The sequence below is a fragment of the Rissa tridactyla genome, chromosome 19, assembly GCF_028500815.1.
Source record: "Rissa tridactyla isolate bRisTri1 chromosome 19, bRisTri1.patW.cur.20221130, whole genome shotgun sequence".
NCBI classification, from domain to species: Eukaryota; Metazoa; Chordata; class Aves; order Charadriiformes; family Laridae; genus Rissa; species Rissa tridactyla.
In genome coordinates this window covers 6,716,192-6,729,834 of record NC_071484.1, presented here as the reverse complement: position 1 = coordinate 6,729,834, position 13,643 = coordinate 6,716,192, and the positions used below count along the sequence as shown (strand labels likewise).

The following is a 13,643-nucleotide window of genomic DNA, read 5'->3' as shown; positions in this document are numbered from 1 at the left end:
TCCACGGCGGGTGGCACGTGGTACCCCACGGGGACGGCACCGAGACGAGGGGACGGGCACCCCGGCAGCGCTCGGGGGGGTGTGTGTGTGGGGGTGTGTGTGCCCACCTGTGTCCCCTCTGCCCAGACACGTGGCAGCACCGAAACTAACTTCTCCGGTTGGCGCAGACAAATGACCTGGTGGCACCAGCACCGCGTTGGCAGCAGCGTTTAATTTCGCCTCTTGGGCTGGAGCATCCCAGAGCGGGGCCGGGGGCTGCCCGGGCATGGGGGGGGGGGGGGGGCGGTTATTGCTTGGGCGAGCCGGCTCCAGTGGCCGGGCAGGGCACACGCGTGTGTTAGTGCACGGATACAGGCGTGAACAGCTCGGTGGGGGGAGGGCATGTGGGGCTGCACACGCGTGTGTTAGTGCACAGATACAGGCGTGAATGGATGGGGGGGCACGTGGGGCTGCACACGCGTGTGCACGGGCAGAGGCGTGTGCCCTGGTGTACGCACGGGGATTTGCACACCCGTGCTGGTGTGCACACCCACACACACACACCCCCCCGCCAGCTCACACGGGGGTTCAGGAGCATCCGTGTGTGTGCCCCATCCATGGGCAGTGCCACCCCGGGGGCCACCCCCATGTCCCCCACCAGCCGGGCACATGCCTCAGGCCAGACCCCAAGGGATGGGGACACTGGGGACGGCCCCCGGGCACGGCTTGGGGTGTGGGGGGGGGGTGACGTACCACCCGGAGGGGGCTTCCTGAGGTGCGGTGGTCCAGGGGAGGTGGCGACGCCGGGATGGGGACGGGAATGCCGGAGGTGGCCGGAGGTTGCCCCTCAGATCTCGGTGAGCGCCTCGGCGGGGACCAGCCCCCGCTTCCTCCCGCTGGTCACCCGGACGAGGCCCTGGGTCCTGCCCACGCCGACGCAGATCTGGGGCGGGCGGACAGACAGAGGGATGGCACGGCCCTGCCATCGTCCCCCCCCGCTGACGACGGACCCAACTCGGTGCACCCCAGGGCAGTGAGGTGCCGGCTCTGGCAGGGTTCCCCCACACACACACTCCCTCCCTACCTGGTTCTCCCTGAGGCTCATGCGTCCCTGCTCCCTGTCGCCCTGCACGGCCCGGCAGCTCCTCCAGACGCTCTCCCCGGGACGGACGCGCTGCACGAAGTTGGCCGGGAAGAAGCCCAGCCGGTCGCCCACCTTCCCCTGCGGCGCGGCCGAGCGGCGGCTGAGACCCCCCCGCACTCGCTGCACCAGTGAACGCACCCAGCAGGCAGCGGGGCCACACGCGGCCACCAGCCCCCGGGGCTCCCCTGGCCACCCATTGTGTCCCACCGGCCACCAGCCCCAGGGGCTCCCCCGGCCACCCCATTGTGTCCCACCGGCCACCAGCCCCAGGGCTCCCGCGGCCACCCCAGCGTGTCCCACCACCCCCCAGACCCCCCCCTGACCTTCCACCAGTCCTCGTTGGAGTCGTCCACCAGCGTGACCCTGTCCCCGGGCCTGGGGGGAGGGAGGCATGGGGCAGCGTGGGGTTGTGTGTGTCCCCCTCCCAACGCTGCCCCTATAGGTCCGGTGTGTCCCCCCCCCCGCCCCCCCCCGGCCCCGCTGGCCCCCTCCCCACTCACTGCAGCGCCAGGTCCTGGTGCTCCTGGGGCACGAACTTGTAGAGAGCCACGTAGGAGAACATGGGTGCCCCGTCCCGCCGCGCCGGCCCCCAAGCAGCCTGCGGACACAGACAGCCCTGCCCCACAGCCCACGACCCCACAGCCCTGCCCCATGGACCCCCACCCTGCCCCACGGCTCCCAGCCCTGCCCCATGGTCCCTGGCCCGGACCCACGGTCCCCGGCCCCGTGCCAGTGTCCCATCCCTCTGCCCCACAGCCCCCTTCCAACACCCCATCCCGCTGCCCCACAGCCCCATCCCTCTGCCCCACATCCCCACTGCATCACCTGAGCCCCACCCCCCACCCCCCCCCCAGGTCCCCACCCTCCATCCCCATCCTGCCCCCCCTGGACCCCCACCTGCTGCCCGGGGCTCTTCTCCCCCACATAGTCCCTCTCTGCTGGGGTGACAGCTGCTGACACAGACAGACATGGCGGGGGGGGGGGGGACGGGATGACACAGAGTCAGCCCTGACCCCCCCAGTCCGGCCCCCACCCCAGTGCCACCCCCTTACCGCCATCCCTCAGGCTCCCTGCACCGCTCGGGGTGTCTCCGCTCTCCTCCTTGGCCGCCGCCTTCTCACCCTGGGGCAGAGGGAGGGTTTGGAGGTGGGGAGGGGTCCCGCACCCCTCCCCTACAGTGCCATGTGCCCCCCCCCGCAGCCCTCCCGGGGGGTACCTGGGTGCTGGGGGGCAGCTCCGTGGGGCCGGTGCCATGTGCCAGGGAGGTGCCGAACCGCAGCGCCTCGTACACCGGGTCCACACCGGGGTCTGCGGGGGGGGGGGGATACACACACACACACACACACGGCGGGTGTCAGGGACCCCCCCCAGCCCAGCCTGAACCCCGGGGGGAGGGCGCGGGCTGGCTCCGCGGCGCAGCTGGAGTTGGGGGCTCACCTGGGGGGGGCTCACCCTGCACAGAGCCCCCCTGCTCCGGCAGCAGCAGGGGGGAGCTGAAGTTGCGGCGGAAAGAGGTGGCCTGGGGGAAAAAACAGGGGGTTTCGGGGGAAAAAAAACAGGGGTTTCGGGGGAAAAAAAACAGGGGTTTTGGGGAAAAAGGGCACCCAGCACCCCTGGGGATGGGGTGGGGGCAGAGCTGGGTGCTGGGACGGAGGGTGCCCCTGAGGCTGAGGACCCCTCGCGTGTCCCCGGTTGGGCGGGGGGGTGTCGGTGCTCGCACACGCGCCGCCATCCCCGTGCTCACACGTGCCCCCGCACGCGCATCCCGGTGCACACGCGTGTGCGCAACCCCGGTGCCGGCAGCACCCCCCCACGGGGACAGGGCTGTGTCGGGGGGTTCGGGGGAGGGGTTGGCAGGGCTCCGTGTGTGTGTGTGTCCCCCGTCCCCCCCCCAGCACGTACCGGTTTGCCGGGGCACTGCTGGTGCGAGATGCCCTGGGAGCACCAGAGGTGCACGCCGGCCTTGCACGCCTTGCACCGCAGGCCCTGCCGCGAGTTGCCTGCAGGCAGCGAGGGGGGGGGGATGTCACGGCCAGGGGCAAGGGGTGCCCCCCCGGCCTCCTCCAGACCCCTCCCCGGACCCCCCTCCCCCCCCCACACACTCTGGCCCCCACCTGCGATGAGCTGCCGGCACAGCTCGCAGGGGCAATGCTTCTTGAAGACGTATTGCTGGAAGCCGTGTGTCCGGGGGGGGGACGGGGGGGGTCCCGGCTCCCTGCACGCCCCCCCCCCGCCCGCGGGAAGAGGCTCTCCATGCTCTTGCTCCGCAGCAGCGTCCGGAGGGACAGAGACCGCTTCAGCCGCTGCATCTGCCGGAGGGACCCCCCCCTGGGATGGCGGGGACACCCCCCAGCGGTGACAATGAACCCGGGAGGGGATGGGGAGACCCCCCAGGGGCGGCAGTGACACCCCCCCCCCCCCAGGGGTAGCGATGACCCAGGGAGGGGATGGGGAGACCCCCAGGGGTGGCAGACCACCCCCGAGGGGTGGCAATGACCCAGGGAGGGGCCCCCAAGGATGGCAGGGACCCCCCCAGGGGTAGCGATGACCCAGGGAGGGGCCGGGGGAACCCCCCAGGGATGGCAATAACCCAAGAGCGGGGCCCGGGGGACCCCCCCAGGGGTGGCAAGGGACCCCCCTGGGATGGCATGCCCCCGCCCTCGGGTGGCAATGAACCCGGGAGGGGACGGGGGGACCCCCAAGGGTTGGCAGAGACCCCCGACCTCCCCCCCCCCGCCTCCGCTGCCACCCCCGCTGCGCCAGCCCAGCCCGGCCGGGGATGCGGGGCCGGGGCTGGACCCCCCCGGGCTGGGCTGGCGACACCCCGAAGCGGCTGAGAGCTGCCGGGACAGGGTGCGCGGTCACCCCCAGTGCACAGACCCCCCCCCCCGGGTGCACAGACACACACATATCCCCCCCCCCCCGCCCGTACCTTGCTGCCGGGCCCGGCGGGGGGCGGCTCGGGGGGGTCCGCCGGTTCGCTCTCCCCGGGCGGCTCCGTCATGCGCCCGCCACGCCCCCCCCCCCCCCCGCCTTCTTCTTCCTCCTCCTGCTGCTGTCGCGACAGCGCCGCGACCCGGTCGCGATAGCGCCGCGCTGGAGCTGCCGCCGGCGGTCCCTCCCCAGCGGGGGGGGCGGGGGGGGGGGAAACGGAGAGGTATGCTAATCCTTGGCTGCCCATTGGCTGCCAACCCCCATGGGGGCGGGGCTTGCACACACACACACACACACCCCCCCCCCCTCGTCACCAGGCATCACAGATGGGGGGGCACCGGGGTACCCCCCCCATTGACAGCCTGCGGGGGGGGGGGGACACGACCACTGGGGGGACCCCCCATTGACGCTTAAGGGGCAGCACCCATTCGCCCCCTCCGATATTCCGGGGGGGGGGGAATCAGCGCTCATGGACACAACCCCCCCCCCCCCCATTGCCCTCTGGGGGGTGCAGCACCCATAGAAGCACCCATAGACCCCCCCCCCCCATTTGCAGCATTGTGGGGGGGAAGAAGCACCCATAGACCATAGACCCCCCCCGCATTTGCACCCTTTGGGGGGGGGGGGGGGTGTGTGTTAGCATCCATAAACACCCCCCCCCCCCCCTTTGGCTCTCCATATCCACCCCCCCCCCCCTTTTTCTCCCCAAAATGAGCCAAATCTGGGCGAAATTAGCGGAATTAAAATGCGGCGGGGGCTGGCACAGGGCGGCCTTGGCTTGTGGCCCTGGACAGGGTGGACTGGAATGACTGGGGGGGGGGGGGACGACACACAAGGTGAGGGGGGGGGGCAGATGTCCTTGGTTGGGACAAGGTGGGGGACACACGCGGGGGCTGCTCACAGGGGGGGCTCCAGCCGGCCGGTTCCCGGCCGGCTGGAGCCCCCCCCTGTGAGCAGCCCCCGCGTGTGTCCCCCCCCCCCCTAAACCCCCCCCCACGCTTTGTATTGACAATAAACACATGGTGGGGACACCCCCCCCCCCCCCCGCCACTATTTACTGTCAACTCCCTCCCCAAACTGGCCCCAACTGGGCCAACCCCGCTCTCCCCAACCCTTCCCTGCGCCTATAAAAGCTGGGGGGGGGGACACACACACACACACAGGCGTGACACCAACCTGCTTGTTATCACCTTGTGTGTGTGTGTGTCCCCCCCCCGCAGGACAGCCTTCCCCCCCCCCCCCCCTCATGCTCTTCTGGCATGGTCAACCTGACCATTACTGGTCCAGTGCTGGGGAGACGTACCCCATCTCCGGCTCTGGGCTGCTCAGGTAAACCCCCTCCCTTGTTTTTGGGGGAAACTGAGGCACGGTTGAGTGCCCGCCTTTGGGAGGGGGGTGTGGGGGTGTGTGTCTGTGTGGTTTTTTGTTTTTTTTTTTTTTTTTTTTTTTGTAGGGACCCCCCCGCGTTGCCCTACCTGAAGCAGGAGGAAACCAACGGCGTCTCCACCTCGCAGCCCCCCTGCCCGGCTTTCCAATACGTTCTCTGCGCCCCCACTTCTCCCGCCGTCCGGCACCACGAGGAGACCCTCACCTACCTCAACCAGGGTGAGACGGCGGGGGGTGGGACGACCACCCCCCCCCCCCCCCCCCCGCCCCCCTCACCCTCTCTGGGGGCTCAGCACCCACTTTTACGCCCCCACGCCCCCCCTCCCCTCCAGGGCAGTCGTATGAGATCCGCATGATGGGGAGCCCCCGGGCGGACCCCGGCGGGGAGGGACGGAGGATGCTCAAGGTGAGACGGGGGTGGGGTGGGGCGGGGACCCCCCCAAAAAACGTGGGGTGAAGCCTCGGGGCACACCCTGGGGCAAAGCACTGAGCTTAAATCCCAGTTCAGCCCCAATTCAGCCCCTGCTCAGCCCCAGCTCAAACCTAGATCAGCCCCAGTCCAGCCCCAGTTCAGACCCAGCTCAAACCCAGTTCAGCCCCAATACAGCCCCAGTCCAGCCCCAGTTCAGCCCCAGCTCAGCCCCAGTTCAGCCCCAGTCCAGCCCCAATCCAGCCCCAGTTCAGCCCCAGTTCAGTCCCAACCCAGCTTCAGTTCAGTCCCAGTCCAGCCCCAGCTCAGCCCCAGCTCAAACCCAGTTCAGCCCCAATTCAGACCCAATACAGCCCCAGTCCAGCCCCAGTTCAGTCCTAGCTGAGCCCCAGTCCAGCCTCAGCTCAGCCCCAGTTCAGCCCCAGCTCAAACCCAGTTCAGTCCCAGTCCAGCCCCAGCTCAAACCCAGTCCAGCCCCAGTCCAGCCCCAGCTCAGCCCCAATCCAGTCCCAGTTCAGCCCCGCTCCATCCCCGTCCCCCCGCTGGCCATGGCGGTGGCCTTGGTGGTGGCGGTGGCCGTGGGCTGAGCCACAGCGGTGGCGGGCGGCGGGGCCCGATCCTGTTGGGCAGAGCGTGGTGCGCGTGGTCTTCCACGACCGGCGGCTGCAGTACTCGGAGCAGCAGCAGCTGGAGGGCTGGCGGTGGAGCCGACCGGGCGATCGCATCCTCGACATCGGTCAGTGCCGCCGCCGGCGGGGGGCTGGGGGTGCCAGCGGGGCCCGGGGGGGGTCCATGCTCACCCCCCTCCTGCAGACATCCCCCTCTCCGTCGGCATCCTCGAACCCCAAATCCACCCCACGCTGCTCAACACGGTGGAGTTCCTCTGGGACCCCTCCAGGCGGACCTCCGTCTTCGTGCAGGTGGGAGCCAGGCCTGGCTGGGGACCGGGGAGGGGCGGGGGGGCGTCCCAGCGGCCACCCCCGACCCCGCTGTCCCCGGCCAGGTTCACTGCATCAGCACCGAGTTCACGCTGCGGAAGAACGGGGGGGAGAAAGGCGTCCCCTTCCGCATCCAGATCGACACTTACGGGGTGGGGGGCAAGGGGGACCCCCCCGAGCACCTCCACTCTGCCAGCTGCCTCGTCAAGGTGTTCAAGGTATTGGGGGGGGGCCACCAGTGACCCCAGGGTGACCAGTGGTGTCCCCCCCCCTACCCCCCTGCAAACCCTGCTCTGAGCGTGGGGCTGGGTGCGGGAGGGGCTGGGTGCGTGGGGGGGGTGGGTGCAGGGGGGTCTGAGCACCCCGGGTGCCCGGGGTCCCTGTTGGTTGCCATACCGGTGGTCCCGGGGCTGCGCTCACGGCCGTGGGTGCAGCCCAAGGGGGCCGATAGAAAGCAGAAGACGGACCGGGAGAAGGTGGAGAAGCAGCCGGCGCCGGAGCGGGAGAAATTCCAGCCGGCCTACGAGAGCACCGTGCTGGCCGAGGTGGGGCCCGGCCCTGGGACCCCCCAGCTGCGGGCTGGGGACCCCCCGGGGACCTTGCGCCCCCTGACCCCCCCCCTCCATCCTCAGTGCGCCCCGTGGCTGGACGCGCTGGGTGCACCCCACAGCCCCCCGGGCACCCCGGGGCTGCCGTCCCCTCTCCCCTGCAAGCTGCTGAGCCCCGAGAGGTAAGTGGGGACCCCCCCCTCTGCACCCCCCCCCCCCGCCGGGGTACCCTGCTCAGCCCGGCCCCTCTCCCCGCAGGGGGTGCGTGTCGCCTGCCTGCGCTGCCGAGAGCCCCGCGGAGAGTCCCGGCGAGGTGAGGGTGCCGTGGGTGCAGCCTCATGCGCCCCTATAGCCCCCCCCTGCGACGCCCCCCCCCCAGGAGAGGCTGGCTGGGCTGAGAACGTGCCCGCTCGGTGCATGCCCCGGCTGAGGCTGGGTGCCGCATCTGGCAGGCGCTGAGCCCCTGCGCATCCCCCCTGGAGACGCAGCAATGGCTGCACAAGCGCCGCTTCTCCGCCTACGCCCGCGTCTTCGCCAACTTCGCAGGTGAAGCCGTGGGGCAGCGCCGGGCCGGGGGCGGGGGGCAGAGCCGTCCCCCGCGGCTGTGACCCCCACCCTGAGCCCCCACCCTGAGCTCCCCCCCTGTCCGCAGGCGCCGACCTGCTGAAGCTCTCCCGCAGGGACCTGATCCAGATCTGCGGAGCCCCCGACGGCATCCGCCTCTGCCACGCGCTGACGGGCAGGTGGGCTCCGGCATCCCATCAGGCTCCTCGGTCCCTCTTTTTGGGGAACGCCGGGACACCCCCCCAGTGCCTGGCCAGACCCTGCGCCCCCCAGCAGACCCCTCTCTGCCCCCGCAGGTGCCCGCGGCCCCGGCTGACCCTCTACGTGTCGCGGGAGCCCACGGTGGGGGCCGAGGGCGCGGAGGACGGATGCTCAGGTACCGGGGTGGTGGTGGGGGGGTGCGGGGAGGGGGGGGTCCCCGCTCACTGCCCCGTCCCCGTCCCGTCCCCAGGGCTGTACCAGGAGATGCACCTGGAGGAGCTGACGGTAGCCGAGCTGACAGGGAAACTGGCCGAGCTGCTGGGGTTGCCCGCGGGCCAGATCCTGCGGGTCTCCCGGCAGGGACCCTCCGGCATCCACATCCTCGTCAGCGACATGGTAAGGAGGGAGGGGGACACCTGGGTGGTGATGGATCCTACGGCCATCCCGGCCCCTCGCGGTCCCTGACCTGCTCCTGGCCAGGCTCAGCCCCCACGGGTGCCCCTCGCCGCAGCGGGACGGGGGTCCGGGCTGCGGGATGGGACACGCAGCCCCAACCCGGCCCCCCTCATGTCACCCTCCAGATGATCAGGAACCTCCTGGATGAGACGTGCTTCGTGGTGGCCATCAGCAAAGGTAACGTGGTGGCCAGGGGCCGTGGGCAGGGGACGATGGCCCCGGCTGAGCCGCGTCTCTGGGCAGCGCGTGGCCCCGAGGGGTTCCAGCTGCTGCTGCGGTAGGACCTGGCCCCCCACGCTGCGTCGCCCCCGCCAAGGCCAAGGGACATCTCCTGCGGTGCCGGAGCTGAGCAGGATGGAGAGAGGAGCCGGAGGCTGGCGGGAGCCCGAGGGGGCGAGGGGAAGGGTCCCGGCCTGGCTCCCATCTCGCCTCCGTCCCTTTCTCCCCGCGCCGATGGCGGCTGCGTCCCCCACCCGCCGCGTTGCCTTTGCCTCACCCCCGTCTTGTGTTAAGGGACGGAAGGAGCCGGCCCCGAGCGCGGCCTCGTCCCCTGCGGCACCTGCTGGGCTGTGGGCGAGGGGTTCCGGGGGGCTGGCACCTGCCGTGGGGTGGGAGCAGCCCCACGGGGCGGGGGGGGGTTTGGGGCACGGGGACACCGGGGCAGAGCCAAGTCCTGTCCCAGCCCGCAGGGACGGGGACGGCCATGGCAGCCCCCGCTGGCAAACCCCAGAGAAGTCTCATTTCTGCGCTTTTGGCTCGGGGAAGGGGTTGTTTTTCACACCAAGTCCTTCCCCTGAGCGCTGCCCGGGGCAGGGGTGGGGGGGGGCGCAGAGCTGGGTGGGGAAGCGAAGACTGGGGGGGGGGGGACACCTTTGGGAGGAAGCAACTTGCGGGCGAAGGATGGGTTTGGGATAAAAAACCCAGCGGGAGCTTCCCCAGAAGGAGGAGGGAGGCGGAGAGGAGCCGGGGGACGCGGGCGAGGAGCAGGGAGGGCACCCAGGCACCCATCCCTCCCCCCCGGAGCCTTCATCAGAAGAGGACAAGACGCTTTAAACCTCATTTTTGGGGCAGACCCCCCCTCCCCCCGCCGCGGGACGCTGTAGCGAAGAACATTGTCATACCGACCCCCCAGCCACCCCCCGGCCCAGCAAAAAAAGAAACCCAAAAAAACCGCGACAGCAGGGGCCACCCGTGGACAACACATTCAGAGTAAAATTAAACAAAAAAAAAAAAAAAGGAAATTACAAGTTAGACAACAGGAATTTGTTGAAGGTTGTTTTTTGGTTTTGATACCCGTGGTGACAGCCGCGTCCTCGTGGGGAAGGGTCCCCAGGGTCAGGATTAAAAAGTGCCGCCGTTGTGTCTCCAGAAACCAGAAAAAGCCTTATTTTTGGTTGTGTTCACTCTCCTCGCCATCTCCCCCACGGCTGCCACCAGCACCCCCCAGGGAGGTCGCCCCGTCCCCGCACGCTCCTTGGGAGGGCAAGGAAAAGGGCCAGCTTTTGGCCAACAGCTCGCGGCCTCGACTGGCCCAGCCGGGCAAGCGCAGGGGCTGGGAAAGCTGCGTTTGGCACAAATCCGGAGCTTGAAAACCGATCCGAGACGCTGTCAGGGCTCGCTCCTCGCTGAGCTTTCAGCAGAGCCACCGCTTTGCATCACTTACCCCCCCCGAAAGGACAGGACCGGGACATTCCTCTAAATGACGGGCCCCGAACCTCAGCCCTCGGTGGCCTCTGTGGCCACCAGATCAGACCCCCCCAGCACCTCGCGTTGCTCCAGCCCCGCAAAACCCACAGGCACAAACATCATCCCAAACGCAGCCCAGGGCCTGTACGCTGCCACGGGCAGCGGGGTTTTTGCTCTACAAAGGTATTCCTCCAGTAAGACAGGGCTTGGAAAATGGTGTTTATTGGTATTTATAAATACAAACATAAGGAAGAGTCCATTTGAAGACGGATAATTGACTTAAAAGGACACTGTCAAGTAGTTCGAAGCTACCTTAATGCTGTCACCCTGTTTGGAAAAATAAAATAAAATAAAATGCTTTGGGTTCTGTATTTTTTTTTGAGTTTTCCCTTGAAAACTCTGCGGCGGTACAAAGAAATCAGTCGGGCAACTCCACCCGGGCTTGGAAACCACCCCCTGTTAGCTCTCCCCGGCCCCAGCGCGAACCGAACCCAGCGCGTCCCTCCCGGAGCTGTGCAAATGCTGCGAGCGGTGGGAGCTGCCCCGGCTCGTGTGTGTGTGTGTGTGTGTGTGTGTGTGTCCCCCGAGCCCCTCTGCGCCCCGGGACACGCCATCGTCTTCTGCCACCGTGCAAGTGGGAGAAAGGAGCTCTGGAAGCGAAGTACAGGACCCTGCTCGGCCAGGAGAGAGAGAGAATCCCCGGCGCTAAAGAGGATTTGAATAAATATCACGGATTAAAGAGCATTCTACAGGACAGGAATTGACAGTATCCTTTTAAACGCAGCGCGCTGGCTTTCCTCCCAGCAGCCTGTGCGTCCGCGAGACTTCGTTAAGCATATACAGATGGGTTGGTGAAATCTGAAGTTGTAGATGACGGGGAGGGTGGAGAGAGCTTCGGTGGCACTAAGCGACCCGTCTGCCTGCCTGGAGAGCTCGGCCGGCGGTAAGAGAGGGGGGGAAGCAACACCCTGTCCTCAAAGTGGAATAAAACAACCCCCCACCAGAGCCTGAACCAGCCGTTCCACCTGCTGCACCCCGCTCTTCCCCCACCGCCAACTCCCCCAGCAGGGAGGGGAAGCATCGCTTCTCGGCTGCTGGCCCTTCTCCCGGTCCCGGGCAGTTGGGAGCCATCCGTAAGGACGCGCGCTCCATCCCAGCCCGGGTGCAGGCAGAAGGATGAGCGCAGTTAGCTTACACGCCAGCTCGTCTTCCACACGCCCGTTAAAGAGTCTGAGCAAGTTCTGCCCCATTAAACCCTCGGCATCTGCCCATCTGTTCACAGGTTTCAAACCGGGCATCTGGAACTGCCAGCACCAAGGAACTGGGAGCCGGGAGCTGAGCCGGGAGCCAGGAGCTGAGCCGGGAGCCGGCCTGGGCCGTCTGCGCTCCTCTGCGGCACCCGGGCTAATCCTGCCCGAAATGCCCCCAAACCAGCCGCTGTGAACACAACTGGGAAGGACCGGCACATAACAAACCCCCGCCGCATTCCGGTGGTTCCTTCTCCGGGGCAAGACACTTACCTGCCAAAGAGGCAAAAGTCAGCAAGAAAAAAAATAAAAAATAAAAAATAAAAAAAATCACCCAGCGCTCGCACCTCAGTGCGATAACAATCGAGGGCGTATTTCAGACCTGCTGCTCCTCCCGCTCCCGATAGCGAGCCGTTATTTCTCCATCAGGGCAACCAGCAAAAAGATTCTACTTTGCTTTTCCTGGGGGGTGGGATGAAGGGTCGGAGGGAAAGGACAGGAGGAGCAGCGAACTTACAGTCACTGGAACAGAGACTACAACTTTTTCCCCCTATATCAAGAGTTATATCCTCGTCACCGGGATAAAACCTGAAACGCAAAACAAATTCGGACACCCAGTTGCGGAGAGAAACAGGCCACGAAGCCAACGGGAGCCCAGCCTGCAGCGCAGCTCGCTTTCCTTTTAAAAAAAAAAAAAAAAAAAAAAAAGTCTTCCGAACAGGTCATTACAGGCTCAAGCTTCTAACGATAAAAAGGTTTTGGTTTGGTTTTTTGTTTTTTAAATTTAAGTTATCGATTCGTAAGTTTGGTTCGGTCAATCTCCCAAAATTACTGAATTAGAAATCTGTAAAAAAAAAAAAAAAAAAAAAAGGCAGGATGTAGGGAGGGTAAAAAACCAAAACCTGAGCCTGACATTAGAGCCTTGAAGCTAAATCACAAGGCTCCAGAGGAAGCCTCGGAGCTGGACGCTACGGAACACAGAAGCAGCAGATGAACCTCCACTGTGAGCATGCTCAGGGTGGTCAGCAGGGACCGGGACGCGGAGAAGCACAAGTAAATCATGTCTCACAACAGCTGCTGCTTCATTCCCTCACTGAAAAACGGACGCAGAACTTGTTGGGATTTTCAGGCTTTTTTTTTGTTTTGTTTTTTCCTCTTCTGGACAAGGGATGCAGGGTTAAAGCACGTTCCTTTCCTCTCCCCCTCTCCCCACTTCAAAGGACTGCGGTTCCTATTCCGACCTCAACAGCAGCAACAGTCATTCCGGGGTCGCAAAATCCTCCCCGCTCCTTACCGCAAGGATTTCAGCTGAGCATGCCCAGGAGGGATGGGTCAGAATGAGACCGATCCACCTACAGAAAAAGCCAACCCAGCTCCAGCTCCCGTACGGCCGAGTTCGTCAGTTCGCTGGAACAGGCGGGGGGTGTATATGTGTGTGTATGGGTGGCTACAGGGGGCCTGGCACCACAGCCCTGCTCACTGGCCCTGGCAAATGACACTGGTATCGCTTTCCTTGAAGATACTGGTGTCCACCGTAATTCTACAAGTGTAATTAAATACTCAGTTTGCAAGGACGACCACTTCCAGTGTCATAGGATGATGCAACATCTGCAGAAGCGTTGTCTGCTGCCCCCGACCGATGGAGGTGGAGTCACCGGCGCGAAGTAGGCATGGACTTTAATATTGGGTAAATGGGTCTGCAAAGACAAACACAAGGTGTGAAGTGACACGGGCAGCGGCAGCGCAAGAGTCAAACAGAGAGGCTCAAAGAAGGCCCGGCTTACTCGTCTTCAGACTGCAAACACGCACCCGCAAACTGGAGGGGAACTCTCTCAGTTCACCGGCGTCGTTTCCCCCCAGAGTGTGGATTTACAAGTTCTTTCTGTTTCCACAACGCAGTTACAGGGAATAAGAGCGATGCTCCTCCCTCCCATTAATCCTGCGCTAGCCACGGGGAACAGAACAACGTCCAACTCTACGGATCCGTGTTCTCTTTGCGAAGAAAATGTTACTGCTCCTCTTTTACCGAGGGAAACAGACTCGGGAGGGAATCACTGGGCCACCGAATGCCTTGGATGACCAGCAGCCAGTGACAGAGCGGCCCTGGCTCTGTCTCGCTCCCAAGGACAC

The 13,643-nt window shown here is 65.9% G+C and overlaps 3 protein-coding genes across 7 annotated transcripts in view; 1 reads left to right on the top strand and 2 right to left on the bottom strand.

Annotated features, from left to right (window-relative positions):
* Window positions 1–332: 332 nt before the first annotated feature.
* On the bottom strand, window positions 333–4,128 carry STAC2 (SH3 and cysteine rich domain 2). Its single transcript, XM_054224652.1, is given in 12 exon segments — window positions 333–922; window positions 1,064–1,201; window positions 1,447–1,498; window positions 1,624–1,721; window positions 2,021–2,073; window positions 2,176–2,245; window positions 2,340–2,431; window positions 2,561–2,642; window positions 3,026–3,123; window positions 3,238–3,334; window positions 3,337–3,432; window positions 4,056–4,128. Coding segments are annotated over 12 exon segments (1,044 nt in total). The 5' UTR covers window position 4,128; the 3' UTR covers window positions 333–826.
* Window positions 4,129–5,302: 1,174 nt separating this feature from the next.
* Window positions 5,303–9,129, top strand: LOC128919365 (transcription factor CP2-like protein 1). 3 transcript variants are annotated; one of them, XM_054224651.1, is made up of 15 exons: window positions 5,303–5,386; window positions 5,511–5,662; window positions 5,776–5,849; window positions 6,504–6,609; window positions 6,687–6,793; window positions 6,877–7,029; window positions 7,246–7,356; window positions 7,444–7,541; window positions 7,618–7,672; window positions 7,812–7,905; window positions 8,012–8,102; window positions 8,220–8,299; window positions 8,375–8,520; window positions 8,706–8,757; window positions 8,847–9,129. In XM_054224651.1, exons 1-15 carry the CDS (start codon window positions 5,304–5,306, stop codon window positions 8,927–8,929), a joined length of 1,485 nt encoding a protein of 494 aa, XP_054080626.1. In that variant the 5' UTR covers window position 5,303; the 3' UTR covers window positions 8,930–9,129. The 3 variants fall into 3 exon arrangements, with proteins under 3 accessions (XP_054080626.1, XP_054080624.1, XP_054080625.1); XM_054224649.1 differs by having other exon boundaries at window positions 8,220–8,520; XM_054224650.1 differs by having other exon boundaries at window positions 8,220–8,520; window positions 8,824–9,129.
* Window positions 9,130–10,472: 1,343 nt separating this feature from the next.
* Window positions 10,473–13,643, bottom strand: part of FBXL20 (F-box and leucine rich repeat protein 20) — a 43,938-nt gene continuing 40,767 nt past the window's right edge. For all 3 annotated transcript variants that reach the window (XM_054224133.1, XM_054224135.1, XM_054224134.1), the window contains one exon: window positions 10,473–13,210. In XM_054224133.1, the coding sequence (XP_054080108.1) occupies window positions 13,103–13,210 (108 nt within the window). In that variant the 3' untranslated portion in view covers window positions 10,473–13,102. The remainder of the gene's footprint in view (window positions 13,211–13,643) is intronic.

What these genes read in the sequence shown, in the direction of transcription:
- LOC128919365 (XM_054224649.1), top strand. Translation starts at nt 5,304, where the DNA reads ATGCTCTTCTGGCATGGTCAACCTGACCATTACTGGTCCAGTGCTGGG. An exon ending in AGAGCACCGTGCTGGCCGAG is followed by an intron (nt 7,357 to 7,443) that starts GTGGGGCCCGGC and finishes CTCCATCCTCAG; the next exon opens with TGCGCCCCGTGGCTGGACGC. An exon ending in ACATCCTCGTCAGCGACATG is followed by an intron (nt 8,521 to 8,705) that starts GTAAGGAGGGAG and finishes GTCACCCTCCAG; the next exon opens with ATGATCAGGAACCTCCTGGA.